General features: G+C 34.2%; 2 protein-coding genes across 2 annotated transcripts; both read right to left on the minus strand.

Moving 5' to 3' along the window:
- Positions 1-6,082: 6,082 nt before the first annotated feature.
- LOC122140744 lies at positions 6,083-12,054 on the minus strand. The gene has a single exon (XM_042745547.1). It carries the CDS (start codon positions 12,032-12,034, stop codon positions 6,926-6,928), a length of 5,109 nt encoding a protein of 1,702 aa, XP_042601481.1. The 5' UTR covers positions 12,035-12,054; the 3' UTR covers positions 6,083-6,925.
- A 1,749-nt stretch (positions 12,055-13,803) lies between these two features.
- LOC122140865 lies at positions 13,804-20,469 on the minus strand. The gene is made up of 2 exons (XM_042746021.1): positions 20,174-20,469; positions 13,804-16,245 (listed from the first exon to the last, which is right to left on the minus strand). The coding sequence occupies exon 2, from the start codon at positions 16,243-16,245 to the stop codon at positions 13,804-13,806; it is 2,442 nt and encodes an 813-aa protein (XP_042601955.1). The 5' UTR covers positions 20,174-20,469.
- Between the last annotated feature and the right edge of the window lie 1,472 nt (positions 20,470-21,941).

A 21,941-nucleotide genomic window follows, 5' to 3' on the forward strand; every position in this document is an offset into this window, starting at 1 on the left:
CAAACTTCACATGTTCGAAAAGAGTCTTGGCCTGAACACATCTGAAGGTCATTATTCCACTATAATCATAGCGCCACCTGCTGACAACAGAAAATGGCTTGTTTTACACTAACTTAAACATGCAATATCCAGTCTGCACCAAACTTCAAATATTTGATAATAGTCATGGCCTGAAGATATCTAAAGGCCAATATTCAGTTATAATCATAGCGCCACCTGTTGGCAATAGGACACCTCATGCTTTATACTAACTCAAACATACCATGTTCAATCTGCACTAAATTTCATATGCTTGATAAACGTGCTGGACTGAAAAAATCTACATGCTAAAATCGAGTTATAGTCATAGCGCCACCAGCTGGCAGCAGGAAGACTGGCACATATAAATGAATTTGACATATTTCTCTTATATTTACCACATTAAATGCATATTTCTCGCCGTTCGCTGTTTTACTAAAGCCACCCGCTGGCGGTGAGCCCGGGTGCGAGGGCCCATTCATCGCTGCTTGCAGCTTTAATTATTCTTCTTCTTCTTCTTCTTCTTCTTCTTCTTCTCCAAAATGAATAGCATTTTTGAGGGCCTAAACATGCTCGAAAAGTCCTGAAACTTTGCACACGCGTCAGACCTGGTGAAAATTTACGTCTGATATAGGTTTCAGAAGAGGGTGTGGCAAAATGGCTCGACAGCGCCACCTATCGTAAAAAAATCAACAGCCCTCGAGCTGTGTTTCACGTACATGCACGAAAATTGGCACACATATGTAAAGCATCAGTACCTACAGAAAAGACTCTTGGAGCAATATCCGAAACCCAACAGGAAGTCGGTTATTTTTAATTTTATGAGCAAATTTTGCATCATTCTTGTCATTTGCATGCCTTGTATTTTAACGAACTCCTCCTAGAGATTTTTTCAGATCAACACCAAATTTGGTATGCCTAATCTAAAGGCCTTTGCGATGTTAAATTGCGAAGATCTTGAGTTTTCGTTGAAGGGCGTGTCCGTGGCGGCCTGACGAATTTCGATGATTCGCCATGAAAAATGAAGTTGCTATAACTCAGACATACAATGTCCAATGTGCCTCAAACTTAACATGTTTGATAAGACTCCTGACCTGAACAGATTGATATGCCCATATTCAGTTATAGTCATAGCGCCACCTACTGGCAACAGGAAGTGACATATTTTACACTGTAACAAACTACCCCGAGAAATTTTATGACATAAATTTTTTTTTTCAGTCACTATATTCTAAACGCCTGTGCGATGTTAAATTGTGAAGATCTTGAGTTTTCGTTAAAGGGCGTGTCCATGGCGCCGTCACAAAGTTCAATGTCTCGCCATGGGAATAAAAGTTATTGTAACTCAGGCATAAAATGTCTGATCTTGCCCAAACTTCACATGTTCGATAAGAGTCCTGGCCTGAACAAATCTGAAGGCCAATATTCCATCGGGTGTGGCAAAATGCCTCGATAGCGCCACCTATACATTTTCAACGGAGTGCGCCTCGAGCTACGTTTCACGTACATGTACAAAAATCGGTACACACATCTAACACACCAATACCTACAAAAAAGTCTCTTGGTACGAAATTCGAATCCCAACAGGAAGTCAGTTATTTTGAATTTTCTCTGCAAAATTTGTGTCGTTTTTGCCATTTTCAGGGGTTGTACTTTATGAACTCCTCCTAGAGATTTATTCAGATCAACACCAAACTTTGTCTGTGTAATCTAAAGGCCTTTGCGATGTTAAATTGTGAAGATCTTGAGGTTTCGTTTAAGGGCGTGTCTGTGGCGGCCTTTAGAAATTTCTATGTTTCGCCATGAGAAAGGAAGTTGCTATAACTCAGACATACAATGTCCAATCTGCCCCAAACTTCACATGTTTGAGAAGACTCCTGACCTGAATATATCTACATGCCAATATTCAGATATCGCTATAGCGCCACCTGCTGGCAACAGGAAGTGACATGTTTTTCACTGATATGCACTATTAGCAAACAAAAAAATATGCCATTGTGTGCTAAACATGCTAGAAATATTCCCAAATATGCTAACAACATTAACTAAGTGCTAAAGCATGCTATTAATACTATGAAACAGGAAGTTGTTGTAAATCAGGCAAGCAATGTCCGATCTGCCCCAAACTTCATACATTTGATAGGTGTTATGCCCTGAACAAACACCCATTCCCAAATTCAGTTATAGACATAGCGCCACCTGTTTGTAACAGGAAGTGACATGGTTAACACTGTAATTGACTCCTAGGAACATATTAAAAAGTGTCAACAAGTATTAAATAGGCTAGCAATATGCTAGAAACATACTTATACATGCTAGCAACACTTAGCTAAGTGCTCAAGCATGCTACTAATGCCATAAAAAAGGAAATTGCTGTAACTCAGGCAAGCAATGATCAATCTGGCCCAAACTTCAAATGTTTCACAAGATTCCTGTCCGGAACACATCAACATGCCCTTATTCGGGTTATAGTCATAGCGCCACCTACTGGCAACAGGAAGTGTCATGTTTAACACTGTTATGGACTCCTGGCAACATATTAAAAAGTGTCAGGAAGTGCTAAATACACTGTCAACATGTTAAAAACATACTAAAACATGCTAGTAGCACTTAGCTAAGTGCTAAAGCATGCTACTAATGCAGTGAAAAAGGAAGTTGCTGTAACTCAGGCTAGCAATATCCGATCTGACCCAAACTTCACACGTTTCACAAGAGTCCTGTCCTGAAAACATCAACATGCCTGTTTTTGATTATAGTCATAGCGCCACCTGATGGCAACAGGAAGTGGCATGTTTAACACTGTTATGGACTCCTTGCAAAATAATAAAAAGCATCAACATGTGGTAAATAGGCTGGCAAAATTCTAGAAGCATGCTTAAACATGCTAGCAACACTTAGCTCAGTGTTAAAGCATGCTATTAATGCAGTGAAATAGAACATTACTGTAACTCAAGCATATATTGTCCAATCTGCCTCAAACTTCACAAGTTTGATTAGAGTCCTGGCCTGAAGACATCTACATGTTCAAATTTGGTTATAGCTATAGCGCCACCTACTGGCAACAGGAAGTGACATGTTTTTCACTGACATGCACTATTAGCCAATAAAAAAATATGCCATTGTGTGCTAAACATGCTAGAAATATTCCCAAACATGCTAAAAACATTAAGTAAGTGCTAAAGCATGCTATTAATACTAGGAAACAGGAAGTTGTTGTAACTCAGGCAAGCAATGTCCGATCTGCCCCAAACTTCAAACGTTTGATAGGTGTTATGCCCTGAACAAACACCCATTCCCAAATTTAGTTATAGACATAGCGCCACCTACTGGCAACAGGAAGTGGCATGTTTAACACGGTTATGGACTCCTTGCAAAATAATAAAAAGGATCAACATGTGTTAAATAGGCTGGCAAAATTCTAGAAGCATGCTTAAACATGCTAGCAACACTTAGCTCAGTGTTAAAGCATGCTATTAATGCAGTGAAGTAGAACATTACTGTAACTCGTGCATACAATGTCCAATCTGCCTCAAGCTTCACAAGTTTGATTAGAGTCCTGGCCTGAAGATATCTACATGCTCATATTTGGTTATAGTGCCACCTACTGACAACAGGAAGCGACATGTTTTAGTACTTTTATGCACTATTAGCAACACCGAAAATGTGTGCTAATCATGCTAGAAATATTCTCAAACATGCTAGCAACACTTACTATGTGCTAAAGGATGCTATTTATACTATGAAACAGGAAGTTGTTGTAACTCTTGCATACAATGCCCAATCTGCCCCAAATTTCACACGTTTTATAAGAGTCCTGGCCTGAACACATCTAAAGGCCAATATTCAATATTCCTGGCAACAGGAAATGACTTATTTTAAACTAACTTAAACATGAAATGTCTGATCTGCCCTAAACTTCACATGTTTGATAAGATGCCTAGTCTCAACAGATTTTAAGGTGAATATTTCATTTATAATCATACCGCCACCTGCTGGTGACAGGAAATTACTTGTTTTAAACTAACTTAATTATGCAATATCCGGTCTGCCCAAAGTTCTTGTGTTTGATATGGGTCCTGGCCTGAACTCATCTTTAGGCCAATATTTGTTTATAGTCTTAGCGCCACCTGCTGGCAACAGGAAATTACTTCTTTTACACTAACTTAAGCATGCAATGTCTGATCTGCAAGAAACTTTGCATGTTTGGTAAGAGTCCTGGCCTGAAGATATTTGCATGCCGATATTCAGTTATAATCATGGCGCCACCAGTTGGCAGCAGGAAATGTGGCACAAATATTTACCTTTTTATAAGCATATGGCCCAACGTTCGCTGTTCTCCCATGGCCTATGGTTGGTGGTGAGCCCGGGTGCGAGGGCCCTTTCATCGCTGCTTGCAGCTTTAATTAGGGCCCGAGCACCGATGGTGTGAGGACCCTATTGGAATTGCTTTGTTTATTAGGGCCCGAGCACCGATGGTTCTTCTTCTTCTTCTTCTCCAAAATGAATCGCATTTTTGAGGGCCTAAACATGCTCGAAAAGTCCTGAAACTTTGCACACGCGTCAGACCTGGTGAAAATTTACGGCTGATATAGGTTTCAGAAGAGGGTGTGGCAAAATGGCTCGACAGCGCCACCTATCCCAAAAAAATCAACAGCCCTCGAGCTGTGTTTCACGTACATGCATGAAAATTGGCACACATATGTAAAGCATCAGTACCTACAAAAAAGACTCTTGGAGCAATATCCGAAACCCAACAGGAAGTCGGTTATTTTTAATTTTATGAGCAAATTTTGTGTACTTTTTGCCTTTTCCATGCGTCGTATTTTAACGAACTCCTCCTAGAGATTTATTCAGATCAACACCAAATTTGGTATGCCTAATCTAAACGCCTTTGCAAAGTGTTAAATTGTGAAGATCTTGAGTTTTGGTTGAACGGCGTGTCCGTGGCGGCCTGACGAATTTCGATGATTCGCCATGAAAAATGAAGTTGCTATAACTCAGACATACAATGTCCAATCTGCCACAAACTTCACATGTTTGATAAGACTCCTGACCTGAACAGATTGATATGCCCATATTCAGTTATAGTCATAGCGCCACCTACTGGCAACAGGAAGTGACATATTTTAACGCTGTAACAAACTACCGCGAGAAATTTTATGACATAATTTTTTTTTTTCAGTCACTCTATTCTAAAGGCCTGTGCGATGTTAAATTGTGAAGATCTTGAGTTTTCGTTAAAGGGCGTGTCCATGGCGCCATCACAAAGTTCGATGTCTCGCCATGGGAATAAAAGTTATTGTAACTCAGGCATAAAATGTCCGATCTTGCCCAAACTTCACATGTTTGATAAGAGTCCTGGCCTGAACAAATCTGTAGGCCAATATTTCATTGGGTGTGGCAAAATGCCTCGATAGCGCCACCTATACATTTTCAACGGAGTGCGCCTCGAGCTACGTTTCACGTATATGTACAAAAATCGGTACACACATGTAACACACCAATACCTACAAAAAAGTCTCTTTGTACGAAATTCGAATCCCAACAGGAAGTCAGTTATTTTGAATTTTCTCTGCAAAATTTGTGTCGTTTTTGCCATTTTCAGGGGTTGTACTTTAACGAACTCCTCCTAGAGATTTATTCAGATCAACACCAAACTTTGTCAGTGTAATCTAAAGGCCTTTGCGATGTTAAATTGCGAAGATCTTGAGGTTTCGTTTAAGGGCGTGTCCGTGGCGGCCATACAAATTTCGATGTTTCGCCATGAAAAAGGAAGTTGTTATAACTCAGACATACAATGTCCAATCTGCCCCAAACTTCACATGTTTGAGAAGACTCCTGACCTGAATATATCTACATGCCAATATTCAGATATCGCTATAGCGCCACCTGTTGGCAACAGAAAGTGACATGTTTTACGCCGTAACAAACTACTCCTAGAAATTTTCCTAGAACTACTCCTAGAACTACTCCTAGAACATTCATGGCAATACAGCAATATTTGGCTCAGTAGAGATAAAGTATCCACAAGGATTCTCATTGAATCTCTAACTCATTTGCCAAACAAAGCTGAACAGTTACAACCACAGTTACAACCTACAACTGGGCCTCCTCATTAGTGTTAATAGTATTGCATGTAAAAGAACAAAAAATACCCCCATGGTCGCTGAAATACGTTGGAATCACTGTTGATTTTATGGTATAATGTGTTGTTTTTACATATACATGATCAATTAATGTGCCCTTTTCTGTTGTGGTTTGTGTGACATGTTGAACAAACCCTTTGTTTGTTATAAACTTGCAGATTGTTGAAGAGTTTAAAATAGGAACACTGGTACAACAAATTAATTTCTGTCAATCATATAATTACTGATATATTTTGTTTACCTACTGTATATAACTATGCTATTATAAGTGCAAATGTAAATTAATTATGATAAATCAAATATGATTACAAATTAAAAATGTAAATGTTGTTGCAATGCAGGAAAAGAAACCATTATTTTGAAAGTCACAGTTGTGCTACAAGGATGTAAATTCTCTTTCCATTTACTTTGTCAAGCAATTTTTTTTTAATATGTTACACTTGAATATCTAACTTGCAGTGAACACTCACTGCAATACAGCAATATTTGGCTCAGTAGAGATAAAGTATCCACAAGGATTCTCATTGAATCTCTAACTCATTTGCCAAACAAAGCTGAATAGTTACAGCCACAGTTACAACCTACAACTGGCCAGATGCCTCCTCATTAGTGTTAATAGTATTACATGTAAAAGAACAAAAAATACCCTTATGGTCGATGAAATACGTTGGAAACACTTTTGATTTTATGGTATAATGTGTTGTTTTTACATATACATGATCAATTAATGTGCCCTTTTCTGTTGTGGTTTGTGTGACATGTTAAACAAACCCTCTGTTTGTTATAAACTTGCAGATTGTTGAAGAGTTTAAAATATTATCATTGAAATCTCCAATGACAGCAATTGTATTACTTAGGGGTTCTAGAAAATTAAACAATTTGTTTAGATTTCCTTTAAACAAAGAAATAGGATATGAAGGTGGCCGATAAATAACTGCTATTAGTATATTGTGTGCTGTGTAGTTGCAAACTAAACATTCTAAATTGACATTTGGTACCTGGACAACATTATATGCCAAACTGTTTGAGGTATACATGCCAACACCACCATGTTGTTGAGCTTGTAGTTCAGTTAATGTTGGGTTACTAGTACTGTAAGATAAACTTCGTGGTTGACTATGAAAACTGTATCCATCAATATGTATAGTTTCTAATGAGATATCTGCAGGTAGCCATGTTTCAGTAACAGCAATGCAGTTAGGTTCCAAATAGTCAGTATGCAAAACCAAATCTGTTAAATGGTGTGTTAAATTTTGCACATTCATCAAAAATACACTGAATGTTTGTGTTTTCAATTTGTGGTATGGTATATTTCTAACAGAAAATCTAGGCATGGTTTGAATTGCATCCTTAATGCTGTCTTTACAATATATAGCTTTCTCCTCAAAATCTTGAATAATCAAACCAGACAAACTTCTAACGCGACTTAAAGCCACATATGCCTGTCCAGGTGCAAATATCTTTTTAAGGGACACTACAGCTTTATCAACAGTAATTCCTTGTACTTTATGTACTGTACAAGCCCAAGCAAGTTTTAGTGGAAATTGTCGTCGCAATCCCCCTTTACTATGCACTCTTTCCTCTTCCGGTTTGATACCTGTAGAACCCATTTCAGCTGCTGAAGCATATGCACTACATTTTCTCCTTTGTACACCAACTTGATTGTCATCAAATTTGACATACACTGTTTGAGGGAACTTGTGTTCACTGTTAAGAAAAACTATGTCTGTTACTGTGCCACACACACCATTAACCAGACCATCAATTACATCTACATTTTTACACAACATTACACGAGCACCTTTCCCTAAGAGCAGTGTTTCATCTAGACAAGTATTATATGTTTTTGCATGATGACCACTTTTCAGTTCAAGTTTTCCGGTTTTATTGTTATTTATAAAATCTTGAGCATCTATCTCAACATATTCAGGGCAAGTTTTAAATAGTTGCTGCACATTATGCTCATTTACTTGTCTGTTAGTGGGAAATATATGTAAAGCTGGGCTGACTTCACCGGTTTCACATTTTTTTAATAAATCAATGTCACAGTTTAACATTGGAGTCTTTTTTGTGCGAATTCGTAATCTATTTAGTAACTCTGCAAACATATTATCTTTTTGCCTAACTATTGTTTTTAATTCTACAACTGAAAACAGAGTAGACCATAGGTTAATACCTAGTATGTCATCAATATACAGGGGTTTCCCTTTAACTGGAGGCAACTGAAAGAAATCTCCAACAGCAATTATACTTACATTTCCAAAGGGAGAAAAGTCACCAGTTTGCTTAATCTGTCTTAGCCTACCATGAATGTACGCTAATAGATTGTGATCAACCATGGATATTTCATCAATTATCAAAATTTGCAGATCACTATATTTGGCACGCAAACAATTGAGCTTTTCTTCACTCAAAGGTGTGTATGGTAAGCGAACATCTTTTCCAATGCTGAGTGTGTTATGGAGAGTTCTTGAATTCAGATTATATGCTGCGATTCCTGTAGGAGCAGCTAGCAAAACACAAGTATTGTCAGGATGACGACACACTGTTGATAGCAACCTCATTGCTTCGTATTGTATAGCTTTTATTAAATGGCTTTTTCCTGTCCCTGCACCACCAGTAATAAATATATGTAACGGATTTGGGTTTTTCCCTATTATCTTATCTAAGCACCATTGACGAATCTGATAAAAAATAGATAACTGTGTATCATTCAAAGATCTAATTAAGGCCAAACCATCACTTCTACACATTATATTATTTTTCTTTTCCAAATGTGCAACTTTTTCATTACTTGTTGTTAAATCTGGAATATTTTTTTCTTGTTCTTCCACTTGCTGTTTTTTGTCTTTCATTTGCTCTGCACAAATTAAACGCTCTAACTCCTGCTCCGGACACAGGTCACACCAGCCATCTTCTATTGGACTATTATTGTCAATTGCATCTTGGATATTATCGAATTCATCTGCCTCCATTTCAAACTTCTTTCTATTTAAATCAACAACTGACTTGACTGAATATCTAGAGCCATCACTAAATGTTACATGACCATTTTTGTAGAACTGTTCAAATGTTTCACAATTAGGAGGTTTTAGCTGCATATCTACATGGTATGGTAAAAACAACTGCAGAATACTTTGATAAAATTGTTCTGGATTTTTTTCCTCAGAAAAGCGCACATAACGGACAACTGCTGGTTTTGTTCGTGTTCTTTTTGTGATAAAGCCACAACCATTATTTAATTGAAGAGGATTCTGAGATTTTTCATTTTTACTCAAAATACGATATTCTGATGCAAATGTTGCCATACACAAATCGCTCAAATCATTTGGTCTGTTCTTATAACGATCTACAATACTAGTCATCCACATGTCTTCTGTCGTTAAGTTGTTTGATTTTGCTTTTTGCCTCAATACATTTAAAGGTAGACTCATTTTAATGACATTGTCTCCTGTTGGTACGAACACAACTTTCCTCGAACACTCCTTTAGATGCATATTTGTTAATCTATACACAGATTCTTGAGCACATACATCTCTGTTATGCAAATAAACACTGCCAAGGTTTTTCAGTGCATCTTTTGCACTAATGTTTCCCTCTTTACGTGCTTCTCTTTGTGCATTACTTAACAACAATCCTATCTCCCTTTCTGACTTTGATATATAAGAAATTATATAGACCACACATGCATATGCATCAACAACATACTGGATATCTAAATTTGCATTCCAACATTTCAACAGTGGTTTGCTATATTGATTGACCCAAACCTCATTGATCTGTCTTTTCAGGACAACTTGTGTATTTCGAGTAAAGGATTTATATGCAAGCTCAAAAATTGATTGATTTATACCTAAATGTTTAAACAAATGTTCCACACTGTTATAATTGCAATTTTCATCTGAAAGAGACTTTTTTATGGATGACAAAATGTCACCTGCTTTTTCTGTGTTCATTTTAAAATCTGTCAGACCTTGATTTAGACATGCACATTCTTTAGTTACATTATCAATATTATCTCCCTGACACTTACACGGTTTTATTGTGTCATTTTTTCCATGACATATAAATGTTTGAGTAGATACTGGCCTGGGAAAATTAAAACGGCAAACAGTTTTTTTCTTTTTACAAGTTTTGGAATGTCGTTTTGAATGCTGCTGCACAGATGTAACAGTGTCCAACAATGAATCATCCTGTGATGGTAATTCACATGTTACATATTTATCAATAAACTGAATTACCTCTTCATCTGTGTTTTTATCAATTATTGGGGCATTCTCAATCCAAAACAGGCAATGGACATGAGGTGAACCACGCTGCTGAAATTCAACACGGTAAAAATAATCCTTAATTTTACCTATTGGATGGGATGAAGACATAAGTACCTCCCTTAAAAAACAATGCCAACGAAAATCAAACATTCTTGCCGCAGTGACAGGGTTGCGGCGCAGAAGCTCACACCTGTCTGCCCACTGTAATTCTTCAACCGTTTGTGTTCTTCCCTCCTGTTTCAAAATGCTAAAAAGAAGATTGTTCCAGCGCATGTCTGCTGATGAAAATGAACAAAACCAAGTAGGAATACCAAACTGACGAACACAAGCAAGTAGGTCACGTTGTGCTGACTGCCAAAAAGCTGGGGTACCGCGAATAGGTTTAAGGAATCGAAATCCGTCATCAAATTCCAGCAGTTTCTTTAAAGACTCTTCATTGTTCAAAACATTATTATTAACTTTTTGAGACATACAGCCACTTTTTCCTTTACGCAATGCAATCGATACATTTGACACAACTTGTTCAATTTCAGACATGTACTGAGCAAAAAATATATATTCTACATTTTGTGCAAACCTACCATCAGCATGTAAAATTCGGTTATTAAAATACCTTGACAATGTCAAACGGTTGTCTCGCTTTTCATGGTATGTATTACATCCCTGTGGAAATAACACTGGGAAGCATTTTGCTTCATTTGCAAAATCAGAAAGCAATTTGACTGGATTATTCCCTTCTGCTGGTGCCAGATTCATTATACCATCAAAATACTGATCTAGTGCTTCCTGACCAATGTCAACAGGCATGAGACATGTGTCCTGAAACATGCAGTGTTGTTGTCTGTCATGCAAAAGCTCATCTTCACCAACATCTATAGATGTTTCTTTACCTTCTGCATGTCCATCTCTTTCCTTTTCTAAAACTTCATTATCTTGTTCTCTACAAAACTCATTTAGCCAAACTTCATTAAAGTCTACATCCCTGTAATGCACATTTATCTGTTTTAAACATTTTAATGCTTTTCTTATGTGCATAGTGTCAACAAACTGATATTTATAATGGCCTTTATAAGTTAACTTACGCTTCAGTTTTACAGGCAACAAAGATCCTTCCATGCTAGAAAGAGGCAATAAATTAGAAGTTTGCACAATATTTGCTGGTACGCATGTTAGAGGTCCATGTACTCCATTTTGCCCCCCTTTAGGTAGTGCTAACATTTTCATAAATGGTATATGTAATGCAATCAAATGTTGCTCTATACTATTCAAACATGACAATTCTGGTGGAATGGGATGAACTCTCAAATTATTTGATGCACACTCAGGTGGTATTTCACCTTTGTTAATCTTATAATGGCATGTATAACAAATCCACAGCTTGCTCCTGGGTGTATCCAGCCACTGACATGGCATTACACAGGTCGTATCACATTTGTGTAAATATTTCTCACTTACACATTTTTCAAAAATTGAACCTATTGTTTTTGTGCTATAATAATATCTATTACAACTTAAAACCTGATGTTGGAATAACAATCTTTGGCAAACACAACACACAAAATCTGGCCCATCTTTTACCAAATCCAAAAAACGCTGCATAACAAATTCAAACTGTTCTGCTTTTATGTTAATTCGTTTTATTTTTTTTTTATTTTATGCTTTATTTCGTTCTTTTGTTATGGTTTTTGTTTTTTTTTTTGTTTATTGTACTAATAACCTTTACATTCTGCTTATGCAACTGATTTAACCTGTATTTCCTTTTACTCATTTCCTTTACTTTTTTCCTGTGTAACACATTTTGCTGATACTTTCTTTTGCTCATGTCCTTTACCTTTTTCTTATGTAACAGGTTATCTCGATACTTTCTTTTGCTCATGTCCTTTACCGTTTTCTTATGTAACAGGTTATCTCGATACTTTCTTTTGCTCATGTCCTTTACTTTTTCCTTATGCGACATGTTTTCGTGATACTTTCTTTTGCTCATGTCCTTTACTTTTTCCTTATGCGACACGTTTTTGCGATACTTTGTTTTGCTCTTGTCTTTTTTCATTTCCTTATGCAACACATTTTCGTGATACCTTTTTTTGCTCTTGTCTTTTTTCATTTCCTTATGCAACACATTTTCGTGATACTTTTTTTTGCTCTTGTCTTTTTTCATTTCCTTATGCAACACATTTTCGTGATACTTTTTTTTGCTCTTGTCTTTTTTCATTTCCTTATGCAACACATTTTCGTGATAATTCGATACTTATCTTTTTTTCATGATACTTTTTTTTTGCTCTTGTCTTTTTTCATTTCCTTATACAATACATTTTCGTGATACTTTTTTTTTGCTCTTGTCTTTTTTCATTTCCTTATGCAACACATTTTCGTGATACTTTTTTTTGCTCTTGTCTTTTTTCATTTCCTTATGCAACACATTTTCATGATACTTTTTTTTGCTCTTGTTTTTCTTCATTTCCTTATGCAACACATTTTCGTGATACTTTCTTTTGCTCTTGTCTTTTTTAATATTCTTATACAACACATTTTCATGATACTTCTTTTTGGTCATATACTTTTTAATTTCTTTATACACTACATCGTTCTGATATTTCCACTGGCTAACATTCTTTTTCTTTTCCTGATAGAACATATCTTTTTGATACTTATTTTTGCTCATTACTTTTTTTTTTTCCTTATACAACAAATTTTCCTGATATTTAACGTTTTTTTGTAAGGACAATTTGCTTTTATAATACTTAGAAAAACAATAATTGTTTTTTGAAGTAGACAGATTTGCAGTCATCTCTATCTGCTTTTTGGAATTCCTTTTACATGTATACTGTCATTCAGGCTGTCTGTCTTTTTGAATTCTTTCTACACATATACTTCATCTCAGGGATGGACACACATTACGGGCTCAAAATGATTATCCCCACAATGTTTTAAATAAATTCCACCACTTTCCAACACAGTACTCATGCAACTATATTTTACCCATTTTCCCTCATTACATATATATAGATCCACTCCTAAAGCATTTGCTGTTCCTTGAAATTCTATGTCTGAAGCACAATATCCAACATATTGCATCTGTGACTTTGAAATGTATTCAGAGATTGATGTATTTTGTTTTCTTAATAAGTTTATTTGTTTTTTAATTTGATTTTTTATTTATTTTGATTTTAGATATTTTTGACAACAGCAAGCCTTTTTCACAACCGCTAATTACTTGTGCTACTGCTCTAAAAAAACTATTGCCATCCTTTACAACTTTATCTGTCTTACAAACAGCACCTAAAGATCCATGAACAGTGGGTTTTAAAACTTTATTTGTCTTTCTTTCTTACTTTAAGTATCTAAGAATAGTTGGTAATTGGGTATTTTCATATTTTCTCTTTCAAAATAAATGTCATCTGACCTGCATTTTCCAGTACATCAACATCAGGATCTCTTACCATTGTCATTGCACAACATGTGTCATTGTACATTGTTTTTAACACACTATGATGCTGCTGTTCAAGTTCATTATTTTTATTGTCAATCTTTTCTCTAATATTGTAACCTTCAAAAAAGGACTTACTGATTTTGCAGTAGCCATAACAACTCTGTCGTTCAGGCTCATTTACACAAACTACAGTCTCATAATGGTTTTCATGACAATTTTCTAAGTAGATGCTGTGTTTCGACAAAAGCTTACCATTGCAATTGTATTTTAACCATCGACCATCATAAAATGTAAAAACATCAATTCCTAAATAATCAGCTGTTGCTTGTATTTCAACTTCAGTAGCCCAGCTATTAACATATCTCATTTTAGACTTGTTAATGTACTCTGATACTGAGGAATACTCTCTTCTCAAAATGTTTCGATATTTTTCAGCATTATTTTCCAAATGTTGTACAACAGCAAGTCGTATTTTTCTATGATACTTTTGTGTGCCACTTACAGCTTGAGAGATGGCTCGGAAGAAACAGTTTCCGTCAGCCATTATTTTGTCATTTTTGCATGGAACTCCTAACAAACCAACATGTGTCAATATTGGAACATTAACTTTTTCGTATTCCACATTTAAATGAGTACACAAAGTTTGACAAACCTGTTTACAAATAGGACTAAACATCATGCTGTTATTTTTTACATCACTAACAAATTCAACATCTGAAATAACTTCAGTAACATCATATCTTTTTTGTTTCTTTAAAGTACAATTACTTACTGAAATTTTACGCTTATTTCTTGCATCATTATTTGTTGGCTGATCATTTGAAGAATCCTCATCAAACTCAATTTCAAATGTCTTGACAGAGTCTTTGCAGCTCTCTGTTAATGTTAAACACTTTGTACACTTCTCATCTTTAATTTCTGATGCATTGTGCTGTGTAGGTTTCCCAGTTGTAATAGTGGCACGGATACCAGTTATTTCAAAAGGTTTTTCCTTCTCAGTGAGCCCTTTAGCTAAAAGGCAAATGTGATTGAGCAAATCTTTTACAGAAGAAAAATATACAACAACACTTCTTCCATTTCCATCAACCATGCCAAGAGCATTACGTGCATGAGAGTCAATCAGTGCATACTGTCCATTGTGAGAAATGATTGCACATGTACTACTACACAATGTTAAAAGACATAAGTCATACTGTGCAAACATTTTTTCTAGTCCAGCTGAAAGACTGCTGTAAAAACCACTCTCAATAAATTGACCATCAACCACATCTATATCACCACTGACAAAGTCACCATATTCAAACAAAAAACTTTCTCCATCAATAACTGATTCTTTTGGCAAATCAGGAATGGCCAACAGATTGGATTTGTGTCTAATCTTATTATTGTCTCGCAAGGCTGTGTACAACTCGTCACCTAAAACAACAACTCTGTCAAGGTCTTTGGTCTGCCATGAGAATACACTATCAACTGTATGCTTTGCTAGGCTTACTAAACCTATTGCCATACATTGAACTCCTCTGTATTTAAACTGGTTATTCCCCTGATGAAAGGATCCTCTTACACTGTTTTCGTGTCTGACAGAAATACTATCCTCAAACTCAGCTACACCTTCAGTGCCTATATTTCCAAACTCATCAACACCTTTGATGTCGACATCGCTGTCTGGAAACTCTCTACCACAAGCATGATCTTGTTGATATGTCTTTACAGAAATGCTACTAACGGCATACCACTGTGCATCTAAAGACTTCCTTAGATTCTTGATATGAACCATAAGATCATTAAGACATGTGTTGAAAACAACCACAGGCGTGCCAATATCAGAGGCCAACCCAAACATATCACGTGTTCTGAAATCAACCACTGCAAAATAATTGTTGTGATGAATGATGACAATAACTGCACTGTGAAGGTTTAGCAGACACATTCCATCCCTCAACAAATATTCTTGGAGCTTTTCATACATTACGGTTTCCTCTTGCAGCAGTTCAAAATCTTTGTATACTGGTAGACCAATTTTTACATTCCACTTCCTGCCAAACACATTGTGCTGTTCAATCAACTTACACAACTCTTTCTGTTTACATTCTCTTTTCTGACGTGACATGATTACATTTTGTGTTAGTTTGCTCCCTTCTACACATATGTCATCAATATCTGTCTGTGTCCATGTACATACAGGGGAAATAACATGTTTGATTCCAGCCACAACACAACATCCAATCAATGCATCACCGCTTAATGTGGCAGCCCTAACATCTGTCCCAGCAACAACAGACAGCGGCAATTTTTCTGAACATATACATGCATTAGCATCGCTCTTACTTTTGATGCATCTTTGTGTGCGCCGCATACGAAACCCCTTCTTCCGAGGCATCTACAATAAATAGAAAAACACATAAATACTTTTTAAACACCATTCTGAAAGACAAAAATTCCATTAAATGATGTTTACATAAATATAAATGTTGTAAGAGACTTTATAAACAATTAAAAACTTATCAACATGCAAATATAATGACCTTTATCTCCATTGTTACACAATTATTTTCAGATACTATTATTAAATAACTGACTTCCTGTTGGGATTCAAATTTCATACCAAGAGACTTTTTTTGTAGATATTGGTGTGTTACATGTGTGTACCGACTTTTGTACATGTACGTGAAACGTAGCTCGTCTGATTGCTCATATAATAACAGCGTACTTATTTTCAATAAACAACATGATATTTGAGGTCCATATCTGTTGGACACACCCAAAGTTTGAGCAATAATAAAAATGTTTGATCTATCAAGTGCTCCTAATTAACCTCGCCTTTATACTCACTTAACCAAGAAACTCAAAACCCCGACAAATTAGCATTTGAATCTGGTGCTTTGTCATCTGCCTTAATTGAGACAGATGGCAAAGTTTTCTCCAAGGCTGCTCTCAGCACTGACGGCAATAACAGAATTAATGGACGCAGTGCTAAGCACTACATATAAAACCATTCTTTTTAGTTAACAAATTATATCTACAAATCATCCACGAAGCCTAAAACTACACAGCAATGAGAAGCTGAAATTCTAAAAAATAACCAAAACAAAACAGACAAATACACTTACACTAACATAAACACTTATGAACTGGTCTGACTGTAACAGAAGTATTTTTGTTGTTGTTGTTATTGTTTATGTGTGAAATACAAATCGATATTTCAACCACATACAAAAATATTAAATTTAGTTTCACTATTCACTTTCCTGATCCATCTCTATGAAACACTTACCATACCCTAAAAATTAGCCTCAAGAAATGCATCATGCTGTCCACAGACAAATTAATTTAAAAAACAAAGCTTATTTTAGAAATTTTACATTCATTAAACAAAATGAAATTTACTGAACAAAACATTACCAACTATAAAAGACATTATTACTCTACAAACATAGTATTTTACTCTCATTTTTTAACATTACAATCCATTTCAATACAACTGCTTTTGCATCCATTTATTATATATTTTAATGAGAAAAACACTTTTACTTACACATTTTATTACCCTAATCCAAATCGTTTCATGACCTACTAGACCCTAAAAATTTGTTTTTAGGAAAATCATCATGTTTTTCACACAAAAATTAATTCAGGAAAGTTTGCCATTTTATATGCATTGAACAATAAAATGAACGTTTAACTAAATAATTATTAGATCTATTGCTTTAGCTCATTTTTCCTTAACACCATTTTTTCCAACACTGAACTTAACATTACAAACTATCACATACATTATTTGTTCAAAAAAATAGCATTATACTCTTTTTATTACATTTCAAACCTTCCATCCAACAACTACTTTTGCATTATTTTTACTTATTCTAAACTTTTGTTACATATTTCAATAGACTTACACACTTTTAACACTTTCATTCAACAAAAACACATTAAATTCCCCAAAATTACTTTTATGCCAATTAAAACACTATAGTAATGACTTCTGCAAATTATTATTTTTCTCTTTTAAAGACATTTTACACATCTTTCTCAACTCACACTTTGAATAAATAGTTTTCAGAAACAAGCACATAAAACATTAACAACAAAATAACTATTAGTCCTCAACTGTCATAAAATAAACATTATTCTTCTAAGTACCCACTCACAATCTGCTAGAATGTACTACCCTACACCACAATGATAGATATATATATAGACTAAACATTCACTAAAATACAAACACATAATATATTGCTTCTTACCTCTGCGTTAGTTCAATATAGTAACAAACAAAAAACCAAAGCTTGTTCCTTTGTCTCTACACATAAAAATCAATTTGCTTAATAACCAATATCATCACTTGCTAATGTTAATGGCAACAATTACAGTTTTATTAACCACTCAGTTTGCGCTTCTCTAACATTTATTGCTGATATTTACACCTCGATAATACAAAAACAAAAATATTCCCTTTTAATGAAAAAGATCAACATGTAATTTTACAAAACATTTCATGAGATTGTTTGACCTGTAATCTCAAATCCTTTTACTCTTTATATCTTCATTACTAATCTCACAATGATTTTGTAGCAGTAAAAATCAAATGAATTTTCTGTCTTTTTTCAGTTACAAACACAAACACAACATTTCCACATTGCTACCAAAGGGCTGTACCACATTACTATTATGTGTAATATTAGTAAGTCAATTCTATTCAATTTGTGTCATTTAACACAGCACTAAATAAATAAATATCTATATAAATATTTGCCTCTGCCTGCTGCTTATAATTCAGAGTAATTGTATGCAATTTAATGACTTACATTTATGTAGTTCATTATTTAACTCGTGAAAAATGCAATTCCTTAACCAATTACTGACAATGCTTCTTATTTACACTAATTCTTTAAAATATCATTTCTGTTTTGTGTACCTTAAATGTTCTACATATTAAACATATTTTAAAAAAAACTTTCAACACAAAATAATTGATTCAACTTATTTTTTCTAATTATGTTTGCTTATTAATATTGTATTTTAATAAAATATTTGATTATTGTCTGTGCTTTTTGTTTTTAAAATTTGTGTTTATTTACAATGACAACATATAAACAACAAACACTCCAAACAAACCATTTCACATATCTACCTACTCATAACAGCTTGCAAGTGTAAACAACATAAGTGCACTGATATTTGTAAAACATTTCTGTAAATGCACATAAATATTGCACATTAAAATAAAACTTCCACAAATTACATTTTTGAAAAACTTAATTATTGTTCCATAAACATTTATTCCTGCACACTATAAATTATATATTATACAGTTCTATACTTTTGACATTGTAATGCATATAAAATATGAATCTTAATTTTAAGGAGCACCAAAATGATAAGCTCACCAGGAAATGCGAGTATATTAATGTGTTGGAAGAAACATCCTTAAATGCTATCAAAATCAACACTAAATGTCAACCACATTAATCAATCAACCTCAATATCTGATTAAACATTTTTCTGGTCATAACGCAAAAAAGCCCATAAATTCTTAATAATATTTTGGTACAAAAAATAAAAATTAAAAATTAAAAAGTTAAGCTATGAACAAAAAAATAGCACTAAAAAAAAATCACTACAAATATAAACAAACACAAACATTAGACTTAAAATCATCTATACACTAATATCAAAACATAGATAAAAATATTACATAAAATTCCAAAAACATTTGAGTTTAAGCAGTCTCAAAAACTCCTGTTAAAATTGATCAAGCAGTCTATAAAGTGAAATTAATCTTTTATTCTTGCCTTTAAATTCTTCTAATTATTTTTTAAAAGATAGAAGGTATAGTAATTAGGTATAAAAATAACACTCAAAAAATATATATCAAAATAAAAATAAACAAGGACAAACAACAGCCTTAACATAGTTTGAACACACATCTAAATGCAAAAGAAAATAAAAAAAAACATACAAAATGCACAAAATTTTACATTAGTAAATCATATTTTTTTCTGACTTCTATCAACGGTTTAACTACTTTAACTACAAAAAACTCAGAATTAACCAAGCTGTCTACAAAAAAAAAAATACAAAAACAAAAATCAAATCTCTCTTACATCATATCTATGTGCATAAATTGCATACATACAGCTCAGTCATTGAACAATTGCCAGTGTTTTAAAAATACTTAATTTAACCACTCTAATTGACCATTACATACAAAAACTCAGCCACAATGTATATAATATTCTATAAAGCGCAACACTGTAAAACATGGCTTATGGATTTAACATTTTTAAAACAATCACTTTACCACTTACCGTACTGAAACTGTTCCTTGAAATGTCTCAAATAGATGCAGTAGCAGAAACAATAATCCAATACTGTTGTCTCAGATAGCCAACTTTCTATTTTACAAAGGTGACCTATGTAAAACTGTGCCACACAACTCCTGAAACCTGCTTTTTAAGAGCAGCATGACGTCATCAAAATGTGGGTGGTCCCACCACACCCTCATTTCTCAAAACATTTCTCCTCCTCCTCTTCCTACTACTACTATTATTTTATTTATTTATTTAACTTTTGTCATCAGCCTTCTGTTACTTAATAGAGAAACTTTACCTAAAAATACATCAAATACAAAATACACGTTTCTCTTTCTTTTTATTATTATTATTTTTTTTTTTACCATATGCTACTTGTCTACTGTTGGAATGAGACTTCCTTTCATCAAAGCCCTTGTGTTTTTATGTTTTGTTGTTGTTTTACTTTTTTCCTTCTTTTCTGTTCAAACACTCAAGTAAACAAACAAAACAAACAATAAATCAATAAAATATCTAAGTAGGCCTACTAATTATTTATACTATATATATATTGAACTGATGTGTTCTACAAACTATTTTATTATTTAAACATACCACTGCATAATTTTTTTCCATGCTACATATATAAATGCTATTATAATCAGGGATTTACATCCTGATGGCCTTAATACAAAAAACAGAGACGCTATATAGCCAATAACCACACTCTATTCAAATACACTGCATTCTCTCTGATAGCTATCATTGACTCAGTAATCACACAATGATGTGCGCTTATAGAGATGGTAATTATGCAGATACAGCCACATTTTCCACAAAGCAAACACAGACCACTCACCTTAAAAAACATATAGTGCTCAAATACACAAAAGAAAGTCAGTAATAGGATTATCCGTCTGCCTCCTCTCTACAGACGTGTGAACTACTTCAAGGTAAAAGACGAGACATTTTACTTCATTGATATAACCCAAAAGCAACACTTGAAAAGTTACATACATCAATGGGAATATATTTTCACAAATTTTTGTTTACAAACATCTAAAGTTTCATAAGCCTCTTCCTCTAATTTTAAGTGACTTTTCTCATTTAGGCTCAATTTCCATTTACTCTTCTCTTCAAAACTATTTCCTGTAAACATAAAACATATTTTTGTATTGTTGACTAAGTTTATTACAACTAAAATTAAATATCCAAAACCCACATTACCTTGATGTACAATGACAAAAAAAGAACCTTGCTAGAAAAAAATTATTGTACCCAAACACTTCATGCACTAATTTCTCTTAACATCCAAAATTTCCTTACTTGTTTAAAAATTACTTTATTTATTTCACATATATATAACCTGATGTATCATTTTATGATAAAAAACAGTGCATCTGTGACAGACATGTTCTCATTTGAACATTTTTATATAATACTAGTCATGATCTTATTTTTTGACAACACTGAATCCCAGATCTTCTGTGATCAGATCAATAAAATATATTTACTACAAACTGTAAAAACCCAAAGAAAAATGAACACCATGTGATTTAAAACCAACATGGAAAACTAAAATACATTATTACCACTGTGCCAAGTTTGCCCAAAATTTTACCAAATTTCAACTTTAACTCTTTTGTATTAAGACTTGAAGACTTATTTATCACAATAACATTAATTATTAAAACATACACACAGAGAGAGAGCATCTGACACATTACAAAAATTACTTTTATTTGAAAACCCAGCAACTCCAAAAAAAAATTATAGCACAGATTAA

This window comes from Cyprinus carpio, chromosome B19, assembly GCF_018340385.1.
Source record: "Cyprinus carpio isolate SPL01 chromosome B19, ASM1834038v1, whole genome shotgun sequence".
In the NCBI taxonomy this organism is placed as follows: Eukaryota; Metazoa; Chordata; class Actinopteri; order Cypriniformes; family Cyprinidae; genus Cyprinus; species Cyprinus carpio.